This window comes from Bombyx mandarina, chromosome 15 (assembly GCF_030267445.1).
Source record: "Bombyx mandarina strain Sakado chromosome 15, ASM3026744v2".
In the NCBI taxonomy this organism is placed as follows: Eukaryota; Metazoa; Arthropoda; class Insecta; order Lepidoptera; family Bombycidae; genus Bombyx; species Bombyx mandarina.
In genome coordinates, this window is record NC_143221.1 from 6101062 (window position 1) to 6119720 (window position 18659).

At 37.2% G+C, this 18659-nt stretch overlaps 2 protein-coding genes across 2 annotated transcripts in view; one reads left to right on the forward strand and one right to left on the reverse strand.

The window, feature by feature from the left end:
• Nucleotides 1–18: 18 nt before the first annotated feature.
• LOC114247155 (uncharacterized) overlaps nt 19–18659 on the reverse strand; it is a 62122-nt gene continuing 43481 nt past the window's right edge. Inside the window, exons 2-3 of the mRNA XM_028180022.2 lie at nt 1065–1782; nt 19–833 (exon numbers count right to left, since the gene is read on the reverse strand). Coding sequence (XP_028035823.2) covers nt 616–833; nt 1065–1782 — 936 coding nt within the window. The 3' untranslated portion in view covers nt 19–615. The remainder of the gene's footprint in view (nt 834–1064; nt 1783–18659) is intronic.
• Nucleotides 9315–15146, forward strand: LOC149501438 (uncharacterized). The gene has a single exon (XM_089732776.1). The coding sequence runs from the start codon at nt 9955–9957 to the stop codon at nt 10819–10821; it is 867 nt and encodes a 288-aa protein (XP_089588902.1). The 5' UTR covers nt 9315–9954; the 3' UTR covers nt 10822–15146.

The window sequence follows — 18659 nt, forward strand, 5'->3', positions numbered from 1 at the left end:
TTTAAATAAAACATGATAGCTCATATACTTGGTATTTATTTACATGAAATATATAACGACTAGGTATATATTATTACGCCAGGAATTCATTAGTACTATAAATTCCATTACAATGTTTCATATTAGGTATATTGAATTTTTACAGACACAATAGAAGCGGAAGTTACACGGGTTAACTTGTAAATCTAATAAAAGACGTAAAGCGTTACACATTATAAATGCACAAACGGAGATACATCATACATAATTTAATATTCCTCTACAAAGTTATAAATTCAAAAATACTTATATCAGACAAATGTCTGAGTTAATATTCTTTGGTCGTTTTATTGTTCTGATCAGCTATTTAGCTTATATTATACATGTTTTTATTTCAAATAATCTATTTACTTAATTTAGGAACAATTAAAGTACTAAACATTGTCTTTATAATAAATAAAAAAACACAAAATATTTTACACATAAAATTTTTGAGCCTAATTGTTGTATTCAGTGATTCAGTTTCATGAAATAACATCAAAAAATATTTTTTAGTTAGAACTTTAATATCAGTCAACAACTACTTTAAATACTTTCTAAGCGAACATAGACCGAGCAAAGCACGATCATATTTTATCAACCCCATCTAAGCGGAGATCCTGGCGGTCTCATCAATGTAGCCCTGGTTTCAGCAGTTAACACTCCTCCTCCGTCGCCGTCAGGAAGTCCATAGAACGCGTGCAGATGCCGCCTGTGGTGGAGCTCATGGCCTCTGTTATGGTTCAGACCTTGGAGACGACTCCACAGGGAGAATATCCTTTTTGCCACCACTTTATTTTCTTCCATGGAATTTTCTGAAAAATAATAATGACAGCAATTATTATTTTTTTATTAATTTATTTTGCTTATTTCTAATTGTGAGATAAAGCTTCGAATTCAGTGATAGGGTAACATTTATTTCAACATAATTGATAAGTCAATCTCTTGGACTGCCAGCGATATTCACACTGCAGTTTGATTGGATTCACTAATCGTTTAATATTAGACATAAAGCCTCTTTACGTGAAAAAAATAAAAATGCCCACCTGTATTTTCGGTTTTATCTAATTTATCTTTTAATAAAGCGATTTCGGGGTTTAAATCAATGTTTAGTCGTGCGTTTACATCTTTACGTTCGTTCTTTCTCGGTTGAGTTTCTGATACGATTGCTGATTCAACATCGTCTTTATATTCAAAGCGAATGTCTTTTAACATAGGATCAGCAGAACGGACGTATTCGCCGTCAATGTTTTCATTTAAATCGGCCTTGTTGGCCATTGCTTCATATATTGGTTCTTCGTCTAAAGCTTGTTGCTCTCTGTCTTCGTCTTCAAGTTGTCCGTTGACGTCCAAGCTCCTTTTATCAACATTATAATGTTCGTATAAATATTTGTGCAGTCGATCAAGTTGTCTGGGATAGTTATGCCATTGCTCTTGCCTGAACCCCTCATCATTGTAGTTCTCTTTCTTATTGATAATATTCAAGTTCGTTATCCATTCATCGTTTTTAGGGTCTGGGAATTGTAATTCTGATTTTTTAAATTCCAGATTTATATCGTCTTGTACTTCGGACTGCGGGCTCAAATATAGGCTGCCGGGTAATTTTATATTATGAAATTGACTGCTAAATATATTGTCGTTTTGTAGATCATTCAAGTCGAATGGTTCTGTTTCCAGTTGATTTTTGGACAGCAGTGGAAGAATGTTGCTGGAAGATAACGCCGCTGTTGCGAGGACTAGTACTGGAATAATGGCTTGCAGCATCTGTAACAAAACAATACTACAGTATCTATTTTGGCTAGCTTATCGCAAACATTTTTACTGCGCTATATGGGTATTCGACATAACGAACCTAAAGTGTTGAGTTACTGAAGTCATCATAACATGATTAATGTTACCTAACTCGAGACGTGAGGTCATAGTTTCATTCTTTTTAGAGAGCCTAGTCTTCAAACTGGAACGTGTGACCGCTTCGTGGCAGAAATAGACTGGATGCTATTTAGCCGTGTGTGTTCACATTGCGTCCAGTCACCAGATAATAGATCCGAGTTTACCAAAGCCAACTGCGAACAGCCTAATTTCAGTTTTGATCGATAAATAATTGAAACTAGGTCAGGTGAAAACAATTACGATTGATCGTCATTCAGCTTAATCGGGCAATCATGCCAAGTAACCCGTCTATTGTGTTCAGTGAAAGTGATTCAATCCGAAAACCACGAAGTATTAAGACACGTACGACCATTTAAAGAAAGGTTTTTCCTATTTATCTAACACGTGGCAGAAGCTAGGAATTCCTGAAAGGCAATAAAGGTTATTAATGGGATCCGTTCGGTATACGTAATTAAAGACGAATGATGCCCCAGAATACAAGCAGGAAAACGTTACTAGCGAACTGTGGCATATCTCTTGACGTAGAAAATGGGTTAATGAATAATTTATTTTGGTTAGGGTTCGTCTGACATTTGGAGGTATTTTCTGTCAGTACTTTCTTTTTCGTGTACCTAAACAAAGAAAAAAAACCAACAGATAACAACAGATAACGCCTTCATTGAAATTTTGTAATAGATTTCAATATCTTTTAGTTAATCAAATATGTTAAACATGTAATCATCATCAATTTTGAAGTCGTCGTGGCCTAACGGATAAGACGTCCGGTGCATTCGTGTTGAAGCGATGCACCGGTGTTCGAATCCTGCGGGCGGGTACCAATTTTTCTAATGAAATACGTACTCAACAAATGTTCACGATTGACTTCCACGGTGAAGGAATAACATCGTGTAATAAAAATGAAACCCGCAAAATTATAATTTGCGTAATTACTGGTGGTAGGACCTCTTGTGAGTCCGCACGGGTAGGTACCACCGCCCCGCCTATTTTCTGCCGTGAAGCAGTAATGCGTTTCGGTTTGAAGGGTGGGGCAGCCGTTGTGACTATACTGAGACCTTAGAACTATATTTCAAGGTGTGTGGCGCATTTACGTTGTAGATGTCTATGGGCTCCAGTAACCACTTAACATCAGGTGGGCTGTAAGCTCGTCCACACAGCTAAGCAATAAAAAAAAAAAAAATACTTATTTCTAATAATACAGTAGAATCCACATTCTGTATACCTACATATTGAAGGAAAGTAATAAAAATAATTCTATAAATTAGCGATTTATAATATTATTTTCTGCCTGTCTTTATTTCTCTAACAAATATCTCTATATCTAACAAATAAATATATATATAGTGTCAGTAGCAGTAAATTGTGTTGTAACAATATAAATAGAGTCGGTCAGAAGTCAAAGCTTTGTTTCATTAAAATCAGATAATGCAAAACAGTTATCGTCATTTAAATATCCTTAGAATTTAGTTTTAGATATTAGAAGTCACGTTGTAAATTTTAGTACGAAAGTAACTGTCTGTCTGTTACGTTTTAATGCTGGTTATTATGATTACTGAAATTCGGTATAGGACACAATATAGGGTACATCATTATACTTCTGAGACTCCTTCCACCTAGTACAAAGTTTTTTTTTTTTATTGCTTAGATGAGTGGACGAGCTCACAGCCCACCTGGTGTTAAGCGGTTACTGGAGCCCATAGACATCTACAATGTAAATGCGCCACGCACCTTGAGATATAAGTTCTAAGGTCTCAGTATAGCTACAACGGCTACCCCACACTTCAAACCGAAACGCATTACTGTTTCACGGCTGAAATAGGCAGGGAGGTGGTACCTACCCGTGCGGACTCACAAGATGTCCTACCACCAGTGTAGTCAATGCAGGTGAAGTTGCGGTCAGAAAATAAATCGGTGTAGATATAGCTCTGGGATATTAGTATGGTCTGGTCAATCATAGATAGCGGATTAGCTGTGCTGTTGGTAACGCTGATGGCACATTAGCAATACCAATGCAATAGCAATGTATATTATTATTTTTAATTTCCTTTGTAGGTAGACGACCACACGGCCCACCTGATGGGAAGAGGTTACCGTGGCTCATGGAGGTCAGCAATGACAGGGTGCAAGTCGCTGCCTACCACTTTGCTGTACATTTGCCACCAGGTTGGCTTAGGCCCGTCTGCATCCTATGGTTTTACTTACAGTTCGGTTACAGTTTGCAGGGTTTAGTAGGTGGTCAACATGTGAGCGGCAGGCGTCTAGTAGATATTATTTGCTTCTAGTTAATATCAGGTATGACGTTTTCTTTACTCGTTATTTTTATTTTACAATAACAAAAATTGTTTATTTATAAGTATAGGTAGGATTGCGATAAGACTCAGCTACTATTTCGATAATTTGCAATGATAATGTTGTTAGTATTTTTTTCGTCATGTTATTCGCGCACAGTAATTTCCGATCACCGTAACTTACATCACTTTAGTTTTTTTTTATTGCCCTTGTAGGCAGACGATCATACGGCCCTCCTGATGGTCAGTGGTTACCGTCGCCCATGGACTTCAGCAATGCCAGGGGCAGAGCCAAGCCGCTGCCTACCGAGCCAAGCCGCTGAGGGGGTCAGTCGTATCGAGGTAAGGCAATTCGCGGCGCGCTGCTCTAAAGCGCCGATTATTTAGATACTCCTCAAAGGAGTAGGACCTACCTTGTATATCAAATGCATAAAAGCATCAGTTTACGGACTTAGGTATACTACGTGCTAGCTGTTGACTGTTGCATTACTTATAGCCCTTTTTCATAAAAGTGAATGACTTCATAAAGGTTAAAGGGTTAATTTATTACTCGGTACACGATGAGTCCATTGGTACCGCCACGTACCTTTGCTAGGGCACGATAATTGTTCGAAAAGGTCGATTGTCGAATAATTATGTTATCCAGTAATAAATGTGATGATTCAGAAATTCAAACTGTGTATAATTTTTAATTTTTAACATATGTGCTGTGTAAGCAATGTAATGTGAAAATGCCTGTAATAATATAATAGCAAATGTGCAAACGTGTAATATGTATTCATTGATAAGGTATTTGTTTTTATGGAATTGTTTGACGCTTTTCTTTTACAATTAAGTTGATGTAGGTGTTTGATTTTTCTGCGGAAGAATTTCGATTCCCGCGGCCTCGCGCGCACCTGTGGGGAGACACCGGGGTGGTTTTAGCTGGTAGGGTCCGGCAAGCCCCTCCGCCTTTCCCCAGGCGGAGGTAGTCCATGAGGATTTCCCTCCGAAAAAAAAGGTGTTTGATTTTTGAGGAGGCAGTCTCTTGCCGGTGATGGTCACGGGGTGATCTGAGGGGGTAGAGGCTGCGCCGCACGCTACCGTCACTCTAGCGCGCTGGCACCAGGAGGACGGGACGACGTGTCGGCGGGTGCTGCCTGCGATGCGGTCCGCATTGTCGACGTCGCTGTCGTCGCCGAACATACTGGGGAAGAGCAACCCGGTTGGCGGTGTATCGCGTTCCGACCCGGAAGGCTGGTTCTGGCCCAGCTGGGTATTCCGGAAAACCAGCAGCATCGCCCAGGCGGCCTGGTAGAGCTGCCGTACCGCGGGGACCGGCGTCGTTGGTCGTCGACTATCGCCTCAACGACCCGTCGGTCGGGCGTCCTCAGGGTGGCGCCGCGTCTCTGGTTGTAGTGTTGACCGCAGGAACTCCTCTACTCTGACCGGGTTCTGACCCCGGACGGAGTACGGACGTCGGGTGTAAGAGTTCAGGGAAGTCGTTTAGTGCGGTAGGGCCCTAAAATTTCTTGGGTCCGCGGTCTGTTCCCAACATCTGCAGATCGTCAAGTCCCACATAAACCGCTCGCCCCTTGGGCGCGGGGACCTCGTAGGAGGTTCGGCCCCCGGCCCAAAAAAAAAAGGTGTTTGATTTGTAATTATAGGAATATCTCGTGTTAAGTAATTACCAGAGACTATAAATACCGGTAATGCAGGAAGAGTCTGAGGCGATTGCATACATTCCTTGAACCTTGTTTTATGGGGGACATTCAAAGATACATATTAGAACATAATATGATAGAACGGAGAAGAAATAAGCTAACTAGAGCAAAATACTTGCACCGATCTGTACCATCATAGACTTAAACGAGCTGGCACTCCGAGCAACGGGTTGGGAATAAAATTGAATGCATTGCATAAATAAAATAAAAATCTGTGTGACCTATTGAAACATTAAAGTTTAATTTTTCTTAGTTATTTTAATTAATTCAATGCAAAATGCACAATCAGACGGGTGTATGTGTTGGATGCATACGGAATTAGGATGAATTCGAAATACATTTTAAAATAATTATTTAAAAATAATACATTCTAATAAATTTGAACACTTAAATATGTTTGTTATTATGAAGTTTTTTTAATAATACGTCTTAGCCTATGAACTTGCTGTTTTACAACACTGGCCATTTGAGACGTACTTATTTTATGTGTGGCTGGCGATAAACTCTAAATTGAAATAAATGTCATTGTTAAATATGGAATTCTATTTTCAAATTCAGTTATTTGTTTATTGATTTGTGTTTTGTTTTTTCATCGATATGGGAACGATAAAAATATGAGTAAATACAATACTAATTTAGTCAGGTACCTACTAGACGTAGCTAGCTACGTTAGCCACCATACTTACGCGACCTTGCGCCGATAGACTTCTATTTTTTCAAAAGAGAGACAAGTTTTTGTCTGTGAAAAAATCAATACCCGCGAGGTAGTACAAAATGCCTTTGAAGAGTTTATTGGCTCCTGTACCTGACTTCTTTAAGAAGGACATTGAAAATTTACCACTGAATTGGCAGAGAAGCATTGATACCATGATTGCATACTTTGATTTGTAGAAAAAAAGAATATAATTGTATAAAAGAAACGGTTTTCTTGTAAGTACCTACCAGTTAAACTTAAAATTCCTAATTTTCTAAAGCATTTATTCGCAAATAATATTGCGTCAACGAATGAAGAATAATTCAATGAAATACCTACATACTTTTACCGACTAGGCGACCCTGTAATGTTTTATTTAGTCATCTTGCAACTAAGTCAACAAGCCAGTGAGTTGGTAAGTTAATGTTTTTACATTTAGTTTTTATTTATTGCTTAGATGAGTTGACGAGCTCACGATCCACCTGGTGTTAAGTGGTTACCGGAGCCCATAGACGTCTACAACCTAAATGCCGCCGAGATATGAGTTTTAAGTTTTCAGTTTTTACAGTACAACGGCTGCCCCACCCTTCGAACCGAAACGCATTACTGTTTCACGGCAGAAATAGGCAGGGTGGTGGTTCCTACCCGTGCGGACTCATAAGTCTACCACCAGTAAAACTAAAGTAAAGCTATATTAGATGTTGAATTCCACGTGAAAAATCGAGAATGATCATACAGGCCAGGCGTGAAGGTTCCAATGTAAATGTTTCTTAGAAGCCACAGCTTGTAGCTATCAAAGAAAACGCGTATGGAAGTGGGCCGTGTGGTCTTTTAGCCGACGCGAACGCTTTGGTATTCAAATTTAATAGACAGTTGTAGTTTTTATCAAGATTATAGATTATTATCAAGATTCTATTAAAATATCTTAAAAACTAGACCGTAAAAGTCGCTAATTTTTATCTCCTGTGTAAAATATCGTATTTTATAAATTTTAGAAAGAAAATCTCAAGTTGATAAATATACTGATTCCCTAATTTTGGCTTGGTCCGAATGGTAGGTATAGTACGCTAGGCTCATCGGTGGACCGCATGGCGTTCAACGTGCTAAAACCTCTTTATCAAGTGTTTTTGAATTGCGTTTCTCCTCGACTCTAGTGCGAATATTCAGACAAATTTGTCGACACAAGCGTTGCTAAGCAACCGATAACAACATCACACTTTGTATCATGAAATATTCTTGTGTATGCCCGTGTTCGGTAACCGGATTTACAAATATCCTTGAAAAGATTTATTTGGTTGAGCTTTGTATGCGTGAAATATGTGAAAATACGCGAATAGTGAATTCACCGACGGAATTTTGTTTCCTGTATACCTACGTATCTATAACATTGAAAATTGGTGATTTGTTCGGAAGTTTTATACTTTCATTTTTCTATTATGACCAAAAAAAAGGACTTTTTTATAGCTTAGATGGTTGGACGAGCTCACAGCCCACCTGGTGTTAAGCGGTTACTGGAGCCCATAGACATCTACAACATAAATGCGCCACCCACCTTGAGATATAAGTTCTAAGGTCTCAGTATAGTTACAACGGCTGTCCCACCCTTCAAACCGAAACGCATTACTGCTTTACGGCAGAAATAGGCGGCGTGGTGGTACCTACCCGTGCGGACTCACAAGAGGCCCTACCACCAGTAAAATACATAAAAATTTATGGTTCTAAAAAAGAATCAACTATACTAATACAAGAATCAAATGCTAAAATATGTTCTGAATAGGGTAACATTCTGTTTTGGACACTACAAGAAAGTTTCCTTTATATGCGTGTCAGTGAAACCCTGAAGGCGACAGGCAATTTCGCCTTCATCAAGTCTATGTGGGTCGTGAATGTCCATGACGAACTCATTAATATGATATGACAACGAAAATTTAATTCAAACAGCAGAACCAACATATAGCGTTTAATAGCTATAGGTTGCTGTGCGTCTTGCATATTAAGTGTATAATCTATGCGTCTTGCATTGCTGATGTCCCTAAATATCGGTGATAGATGCTCCTCTACCTACAAAGGCAATAAAAAGATCCCGAAATTGAAAAGTAGGTTAGAATAAAATTGTAATTAGCTGTCATTAGTGCATAAATTAAAATTTAATATTATAATTTCGTAGTCTTGTAAGCAAAATAGAAATAACAATTATTTTGCTAAATCACCTATTTATAAATGCTATTCAAAGAATGCTCATAATTCTGTTTTAAATCAAATATTAGAAGTCAATTTGATTTAGAAGTTTCACGAACATTAAGAGTGAAACGAGGAAAAGTTTGTACATAATATTGAAAATTTGCATTTGTATTATCTCTAGGTCCGTGATTGGTTCATTTATTGGAAAAGTTAGTTGCTATAAAGTTATTCTCAAATGAATTTCGATTCGAATTCGATTGAAATACGAATACCAAAGAAAAATAATAAACAGAGTTACAAATTATTTGCTACTTGTGTTGAGATTATAATACGCGAAGGAAAAACTTTGTATCCCTTTTTACGAAAATTGGACGGAGGAGTATGAAATTTCCCACACTTATAGAGAATATAGAGAAAGAGTGCAAAATGCTAATTTTTTTTAAATTATGGCTAAAAAATACATTAAATCAATAAAAAAAAACATTACACACACTATAGGTAATGTATTTGACGCACACACGCATGTGATAGCTTATGCCTATGTATAGGTATAGATATATAACACAAATAATGTTAGTAAATTAAGTAATAATATATTGATAGTTTATGCCTATGTATAGGTATAGAAATATAACGCAAATAATGTTAATAAATTAAGTAATAATATATTTATAAATAATTGCAGTAAATACAATTTTAAATTAAAGCCAACGTTCGAGCGATGACAAACAAGTATGACGCATAGTTGTTTGTCACCGCCTACAAAAGCCCCTGCGCCGACCAATCTCGATTCATTCTCGGTTGAGACGTCGGGCGGTGCGGAGCTCTCTCTCTGGCTTGATACTGTGTATAAGTGTGGACATTGTGAATTAAAAGATAAGTATAATTATTACGTTATTAAATAAATATTATTATGTATGTAAAATGTTTCTATTTGCCATTTATCATAAATAAATGAATATACAATGATTATTACATAATGGTATTATTATTACTCAATAGATAGATGTTCCTGATGAAGTAACTGTTTTGAACTATGCTTCAATATGCAATTCAACAAATATATAGTGTAGAATTACTAAATTGCTAATTCTTAGGTTGTTGTTAGATAAAATTGTTATTATCAGAAGTGGGATTCGATAATCCTAGCTTGTTGATTAATATTTTTCTTTTAAAACTCCAGATGGATTTACCTATCTTACAAGAGCTTCTGAAGGCCATCAAAGACGCAGTTTCCGGTTCCCGCCAGAACGACAGCGAGGTCGCCCTGCCCGTATTTGATCCTGCTAAAAGTGACCTTGGTGCTGAATCATGGTGCAACAATATTGAAACCCTCTCCAAAGAGTTTGGATGGAGTAACATCGCAACAGTCGCCAAAGCTGGTAAGGCCCTTAAGGGATCCGCCTTATTGTGGTTTGAAACATGGGACCCGGCTGAGGGTCGTTCGTGGGACAATTTACGTTTAGAGCTGGTAGCTTTATACCCTGAGAAAAAGAATCTAGCAGAAAAACTTCATAAGGCAGTACTATACACGTCGGAAACTGCAGATTCTTATTGCGAGTACGCAAGGGAAAAAATTAGGTTACTAAAGAATACAAAAATTACATTTACGGAATTACAATTGATTGAATTAGTCTGTGGTAGTATATGCGATGTTAATGTAAAAATGGCTTCGTTTAACAGCAATGTTAAAACTACTTCAGAATTAATTGCCCTATTTACTTCTTACGCGAAAACAAAAAAAAGGCCAATAGACAGTAAAGACTCTTACAATGCGCAACCCTCTAAGCGCTTTAAGACTGATTCTAAACCCGATGACACAAGGTGTTTTAACTGTGGTAAAATCGGTCACACCAAACAACAATGTTACAGTAAAAAAAGTACCCAAGATAATAAACCTAATTCAGAACAAGGATCAAATAATGAAAAAAGAAAATTTTGTACTTATTGCAAAAAACCCGGGCATTTAGATTCTTACTGTAGATATAAACCCAAAACGGACCCTTCTAAAATTGATAACGAAGTAAATTTTTTAGACAAAGCGAATTAGTTTTAACACCAGTACATATTAATAATGTCTTAATTCAGTCACTTATTGATACAGGATCAAGCTGTAGTATAATCAAACAATCTATAGCAGAACGTCTTGGCGTCCACTTTAACCCATGTTATTTATCTCTTTGCGGGATAGGCAAAGGTACCTTGAAAGTATTTGCCAAAATTACAGTTCCTGTTAAATTTGATGAATTGTGTATCGAACTAGATATTTTTGTCATTACGGATACCGATTTTGAATACGGTCTGTTGATTGGCAGAAATGCTATCCAACATCCCGACATTGCATTAGTGACCGACTATTTAGGTTCTCGATTAGTGCGAAAAAGTATTACGAAATCTAGTTATAACGTAAATTTGATACAAAACGTTAACCTTAATAGTATAATGGAACTCTCAGGTGCGATAAACAGTCTAGATCATCAGCTGCAGGATAGGATAAGGGCTATTTTTCAAAAATACCCCTCTGTTTTGGACAATATTGGTCATGTAAAGACTGGTGAACTTGAAATAAAATTAAAAAGAGATGAGGTAATCTATTACAGGCCATACCGATTAGCCCCGATAGAAAGAGAGAAGGTTAAAGAATTAGTGGAAGATTTATTGAATAAAAAAATAATCAAAGAAAGTAATTCATCTTTCGCTAGTCCCATGATTTTAGTTAAAAAAAAGATGGAAGCGATAGAATGTGCATTGATTATAGAGCGTTAAATAAGATAATAGAAAAGGATCGATATCCTCTCCCGCTCATTGAAGATCAAATAGATAAATTGGGAAATTCAACGTATTATATATCCATAGATATGAAAAATGGCTTTTATCAAATCCCTATTTCCAGTAACTCCACTAAATACACCGCCTTTGTAACACCAGACGGACATTACGAATTTACGAAAATGCCTTTTGGAATTTGTAATGGCCCGTCGGTGTTTCAAAGAGCTATCACTAAGGCAGTAGGCCATTTACCATTTCTTTTGGTGTATATTGATGACATTTTGATCCCGTTTAATACAATTGAAGAAGGTTTATCTTATTTGGAACAAACAATTTCGGCACTTAGCTCTTGTGGCTTTACAGTTAATCTTAAGAAATGCAAATTCTTCCTAGATAGCATCGAGTATTTGGGGAGACAAATATCTCGTGAAGGTGTTAGGCCGGGTGAATCTAAAACCAATGCTTTAGCAAATTCACCAACACCCTCTAATGTTAAACAAGTCCGACAATTTATGGGCTTATGTAGTTATTTTAGGAAATTTATACCCGATTTTGCCTCGAAGACAGCTTGTATAACAAAATTGACTAGAAACAACGAAAAATGGGAATGGGGCATTGAACAAGATAGAGCACGAAAGTATGTAATTGATCGTCTTACCTCCAAACCTCTTTTGACAATATTTGACCCTCAGCGTCCAACAGAGTTACACACCGATGCTAGTGCTATAGGTTATGGAGCAATATTATTACAAAAGTCAGACAACGTGAATAAGGTGGTCGCTTATTATAGTAAACGGACAAGTCCAGCAGAATCCAAGTACTGCTCTTATGACCTAGAAACACTTGCCATTTTTAATGCATTAAAACACTTTCGAGTATACCTTCTTGGCATTAAATTTACAATAATTACTGATTGCAATGCAATAAAATCAACCATGACTAAAAAAGATTTGTCACCTAGGGTAGCACGTTGGTGGACCTTTATGCAGGATTTTCAGTTTGATATCCAGTATAAAAAAGGTAAATTCATCAGTCATGTTGATTTTCTAAGTCGCAATCCTGTTTCCGCTCCTTCAGAACGGCAGCATTATTTTAAAGTTAATCTTATTGAAGCCGATAATATAAGTCCCGAGTCTTGGTTAAAAATCTCGCAAACAAATGACCCCGAAACCCAGACCCTAATGTCGCAATTACAAGCCGGTAACTTAGACACTAACCAATATGTAATTAAAAATAATTTATTACATTATAAAACTAGTCCTGATGCTGAGCCGAGGTTGTTTGTGCCGAAGGGATGTAGATTAAAAATCTTAAAACTATTTCATGATGAAAATTGTCATGTGGGGTTCGATAAAGTTTTACATAAAATCCGACAATATTTTTGGTTCCCAGGGATAACATCTTTTATCAAAAAATATATTAACCATTGTCTTACTTGCGTTAAGAAAAAGGGAGTCTCTGGTCCTAAACAAGGGTTATTACATCCGATCGATAAAGTTGCTGTACCATTCCATACCATACATTTAGATTGCACAGGGCCTTTTCCAACAACCACGGAAGGCTTTAAGCACATACTATTATTAGTTGATGGTTTCACAAAATTTTGTCTCTTAAAACCCCTTAAAACACTAAGTGCGGGAGAATTAATACCAATTATCCGAGAAACTGTTACACTATTTGGTACACCATCATTGGTAATAACTGATCGTGGTACGAATTTTAGCTCTAATCAAATCAAAGACCTTTTTAGAGAACTGAATATCGAACACCACATGATAGCTACTGGTACACCTCGAGGCAATGGTCAGGTTGAGCGTTATGTGGCTACTGTAGTCAATATGTTAAACACTATGTGCGAGGAGCCGTCAGAGTGGCCGAACGTATTGCCAAAAGTACAGCAGTCAATTAACACGACAGTACAAAAATCGACTGGTTTCACCCCCTTACGTTTACTAACCGGTATAGAAGCAAATATACCTATAGTACAATCTCATCTAAACGGAATTATTAATGATGAGGATTTACACCAGAATATTGACGTCCAAGCTGATCGTGAAATAGCCAAACAGAGACTACAAAAAATAGCAGAAACATTTAAGCAACGATTTGATCATGTTAGGCGGAATAATAAACAATACAATATAGGTGATTTGGTCTATGTCAGCCAAGATCATAGGCGTAATGATAAATTAAGATCTAGATTTAAGGGCCCTTACGAAATTCAGTCTATCCTTCCAAATGATCGCTATACTCTGAAAGGCAACGGTAATGTTAGGAATATAGTTGTCGCTAAGGAAAAATTACGGTTTTGGCCAGGAGAATGGGTTGATGATAATTTGTGATTTCTTAGATTTCAAGATTATAATTGTTTGATGATTATATTTATTTTTCAACTATATAATGTTTTGTATTTAAATTAGTTTTTTTTTTAAGAACATGGGTTACCTACATAAAATGTTACTAAAAATATATACATGGTACAAAAAGAAATTGAGAAACTCACGTCATATTGTGAATGAGTAAAAATATTTGGCTTTAAATTTTATCTGTCTGAGTACCGCTGGTCGGCCTACTATTTGGTGTCAATTATCTCACAGGCAGCGGGTGAATGTGATTGACATGTCTATGTAGTTGGCATTACTCAATAATTTTTCAATCCGAGTACCGCTGGTCGGCCTTCTATTTGGTGTCAATTATCTCACAGGCAGCGGGTGAATGTGATTGACATGTCTATGTAGTTGGCATTACTCAATAATTTTTCAATCCGAGTACCGCTGGTCGGCCTACTATTTGGTGTCAATTATCTCACAAGCAGCGGGTGAATGTGATTGACATGTCTATGTAGTTGGCATTACTCGAAGTCAGAGTACCGCTGGTCGGCCTTCTATTTGGTGTCGATTATCTCACAAGCAGCGGGTGAATGTGATCGACATGTCTATGTAGTTGGCAAATTACTCTGTTACTTATTTAAAGGGGACCATCGTGTCTATACAAATGATTCATTCGACTTGTTTGAAATGTTTTGACTACTTTCTTTTTTTTTCTGTGCCATGTATATTATGTTGATTAATGAATCGCATATACCTACTCATATATTATAAATAAAATAGTAACACAATACTTCGAGGACGAAGTACTGTCAGTATGGCCGTGATAGCTTATGCCTATGTATAGGTATAGATATATAACACAAATAATGTTAGTAAATTAAGTAATAATATATTGATAGTTTATGCCTATGTATAGGTATAGAAATATAACGCAAATAATGTTAATAAATTAAGTAATAATATATTTATAAATAATTGCAGTAAATACAATTTTAAATTAAAGCCAACGTTCGAGCGATGACAAACAAGTATGACGCATAGTTGTTTGTCACCGCCTACAAAAGCCCCTGCGCCGACCAATCTCGATTCATTCTCGGTTGAGACGTCGGGCGGTGCGGAGCTCTCTCTCTGGCTTGATACTGTGTATAAGTGTGGACATTGTGAATTAAAAGATAAGTATAATTATTACGTTATTAAATAAATATTATTATGTATGTAAAATGTTTCTATTTGCCATTTATCATAAATAAATGAATATACAATGATTATTACATAATGGTATTATTATTACTCAATAGATAGATGTTCCTGATGAAGTAACTGTTTTGAACTATGCTTCAATATGCAATTCAACAAATATATAGTGTAGAATTACTAAATTGCTAATTCTTAGGTTGTTGTTAGATAAAATTGTTATTACATGCATACTATTGATTTCTTGTCAAACTTTTGTTCTTGACGTCTGTTGTCAAATTGAGAATAGATTAAATATTGTTTGTCTTTATTATTATTTTTCTATAGTGTAGTATTGGCGAAATTTGTGATTATAGAAGTATAATAGTCTTTGAAAATAGAATCTTAATAGTGTACAAACTTATAATTTCAATTAATTATAGTCGAATTTCGACTACCGGGCGACCACTAGTTGAGATTATTTGTTTATTTAAATAATGTTAGATGCTCCGAGAACGCCTCCGTTTTGGACTGACCGGGTGCTTGTTTCGGGAAGTATCGACAAGAGAATTAAGCCGGGTTGATGGTAGAGTAACATTCCTGTGGATGCTACTGCGACATACGAAAGAAATTGACACTTTTAGCTGCCGAGCATTTTGAGTGCAACGCTTGGCAGAAACAAGTGGTGGGGCGTTAGAGAGACCTCTCTTTTCTCATTCCCGATCCTGCGGATCCTCTCGATCCACTAATGGTGCATTTAGGTCCTACCTCAAGCACCGGTCATCGTTCTTGTCGAGCGCGTCGCTTGCGACGAAGTGCTCTGCGGGTAAATTAACCAACAGACATATACCACTGAGTTTCTCGCCGGATCTTCTCAGTGGGTCGCGTTTTCGATCCGGTGGTAGATTCTGCGAAGCACGGCTCTTGCTAGGGTTCGTGTTAGCAAAAATGTCAGGCTTGAGCCCCGGAGTTCACCTACTCGCCCGGTTACGCTGAAACGGTCTCTCAAGACCTTCATAATAGTTAAAAAAAAACCTCTTTTCTTCCGCATTTACATGTCGCGCCGGGAGGTCGGGATAATCCGATTGCTGATCCGTATGTTCCTATGTCAACTTGAGCACTGATGAGGAACACTAAGGAATATGACGTGCATTATACTGTCTAGTGAAAGAGCAACGATGGACTCGCGCAGGTTCCGACCCAGCGATGCCTCTGAGGTCCCATTCGATTAAGGAGGCTCCACTCCACAATTACCTTATTGTTAAAGAGTAACTGTTCTGTTCTGTAGCCGTTAAAATATTCGTATAAAATTTTATCACCTTATAACGTTGGGAAGAGGCATCGTATAAAATTCAATACAGCGACTGTAAAATGAAAAATCGTACGTATTGGAAAACATTCGTATCACGATAGCATTCATGCTTCTAAGCACCATTGCTCATACTCCACATCGGCATCTCAATGTGAAAAACTGTGTTGCCATTCCTCAGTTGTATAAGCCGCAATAAATGAAAGAACATTTCAAATAAAATCCGTTCATTATTTTACGGTACAGAAGAGAAATTTAAATAGGAGTATACATTACGGTAATTTTTAAGGCAGAAATACTTTCCATAAGGAATGTTTTTTAAAATTTTCGGTTTTTTGGGTCGAAGGAAAACTGTCTACTCTATCAAAATTTGTTTTGTTTAAAATAATGTTGTTCAGAACGTATTAGGGGAGCTTATGCCGAGTCTCGCTTTTTCCGTATACATGTTTTATGATAGCAACCGCTACGTATACCTATGTACATATGTAGTGTTATATCCTCCTCCTTGCGTCGATAATCCTCAGTGCTGAGGGTCGTGGCCTCCTCTAATCACTTTCTCCTGCATCATCTTGCGCCATTCCTGCCTGTCCTCGGCTGTGTGGATAGCAACGTGGACTGAGGTATTGAGAGTGGAGCGTATTTGGTCCGACCAGCGCATTGGATTTCTGCCTCTGTGCCTTCTCCCGCATACCTTGCCTGTCACCAGCAGCTTCTCCAGATTGTCACCTCTCCAAATTGTCACCTCAGTGTTATATAAGTGCAGATAATTTTCCAGAAATCGTTATGTTGGCAACTCTGTTTCAATATACACTTTTTTCAACATACTGCGTCGTGCCAACCGAACTTATGGCCTGATTTTTCACACAAAGAACATATATTTACATCTACGGCGCAATAGTATTATGCATTTTGTGAACAAATTTAGTTATAATCTGAAATGAAATTATTTCATTAATTGCCTAAGCAAATTATTACAATAATCTGCATGATGTCATTTCGTAAATATTTTAAACTCATAATGTTGTTTTGACGTCACCGAAGATTCCACCAAGTGGTTATTTGTCTGTATATCGCAGCTACGTTTTGAGTATTTTTTTTAAACAAATAGATTTTGGAGTATGTTTTTGGTTTTTTATTGGTGTCACAATTTGTTTTTTTTATAGAATAAATAGTTGACCGGAGCCCATAGATACCACATGCTCAATGCAGCCACTTACCTCGAAACTGTGTCGTTACGCAAATGCTATTTTATTTTGTGGGATTGATTTTTATCACATCACGTTATTCCTTCACCGTGAAAGGCATTCGTGAACATGACCTAAGTGTGTGTTTCGTTATAACCAGCCTCCGGGATTTCAACACCGGCATAGCCGCATCGCTCGATCGAAGTACTGTCGAGTACCATTGGCGTCCTATCTAACAAGCCATTTTGTGGGATTGATTTTTATCACATCACGTTATTCCTTCACCGTGAAAGGCATTCGTGAACATGACCTAAGTATGTGTTTCGTTATAATAGAAAAAATAGTACCTACCAGCCTGCGGGATTTAAACACCGGCATAGCCGCATCGCTCGATACGAGTACCATTGGCGTCCTATCTATTAACCCACTACGATTTCGCTGTTAGAGTTCAACAACTGTTTTCTATAATGTTACAGCAACGTAAGCCTAGCAGTTCATTACGCTGCTTAACTTTAAAAGCGAATTCGATTAATGCGAACAAATATTTTTACATGTAAAAAGGTTCCATACAAATTTTAATAAAGCGCTTTCACCCCCTTCGCATTCGTAAATTTCTATAAAGCTTTAATGGCTTTATCATAAAGTCGGCCTATACCGCCTGCGTCTGATTGTGTTCTGCTTTTAATGTTTTAATCGTTGAACTTCTAAACGAAATTATAAAGGTTCGTACCCAAGTTAATGAAAAATGGCTACCGAAGTAAGATTCCTATTACTTTCCGATTCGTAAACAGTTCATTCATTCAATAAAGTAACCTTTTATTAACCTAACATTGATGCTGTTGCTTTTGCTAGATACATAAAAGAGGATAAAAAAAGATCCTTTTTTCAATATTGAAACCAGTGTAGGTACATAAGAAATAATTGAGAAACTATATACAAGAATTCTAGTTCTGTATTTTTTTTATTGCCCTTGTAGGCAGAAGAACATACGGTCCACCTGATGGTGAGTGGTTATCGTCGCCCATGGACATCAGCAAGGTTAGGGGCACAGTCAATCCATTGCCTACTGTTACCGTATTTATATGAGCATTTGCCGAACTCTGAACTTGAATACATAATTAAA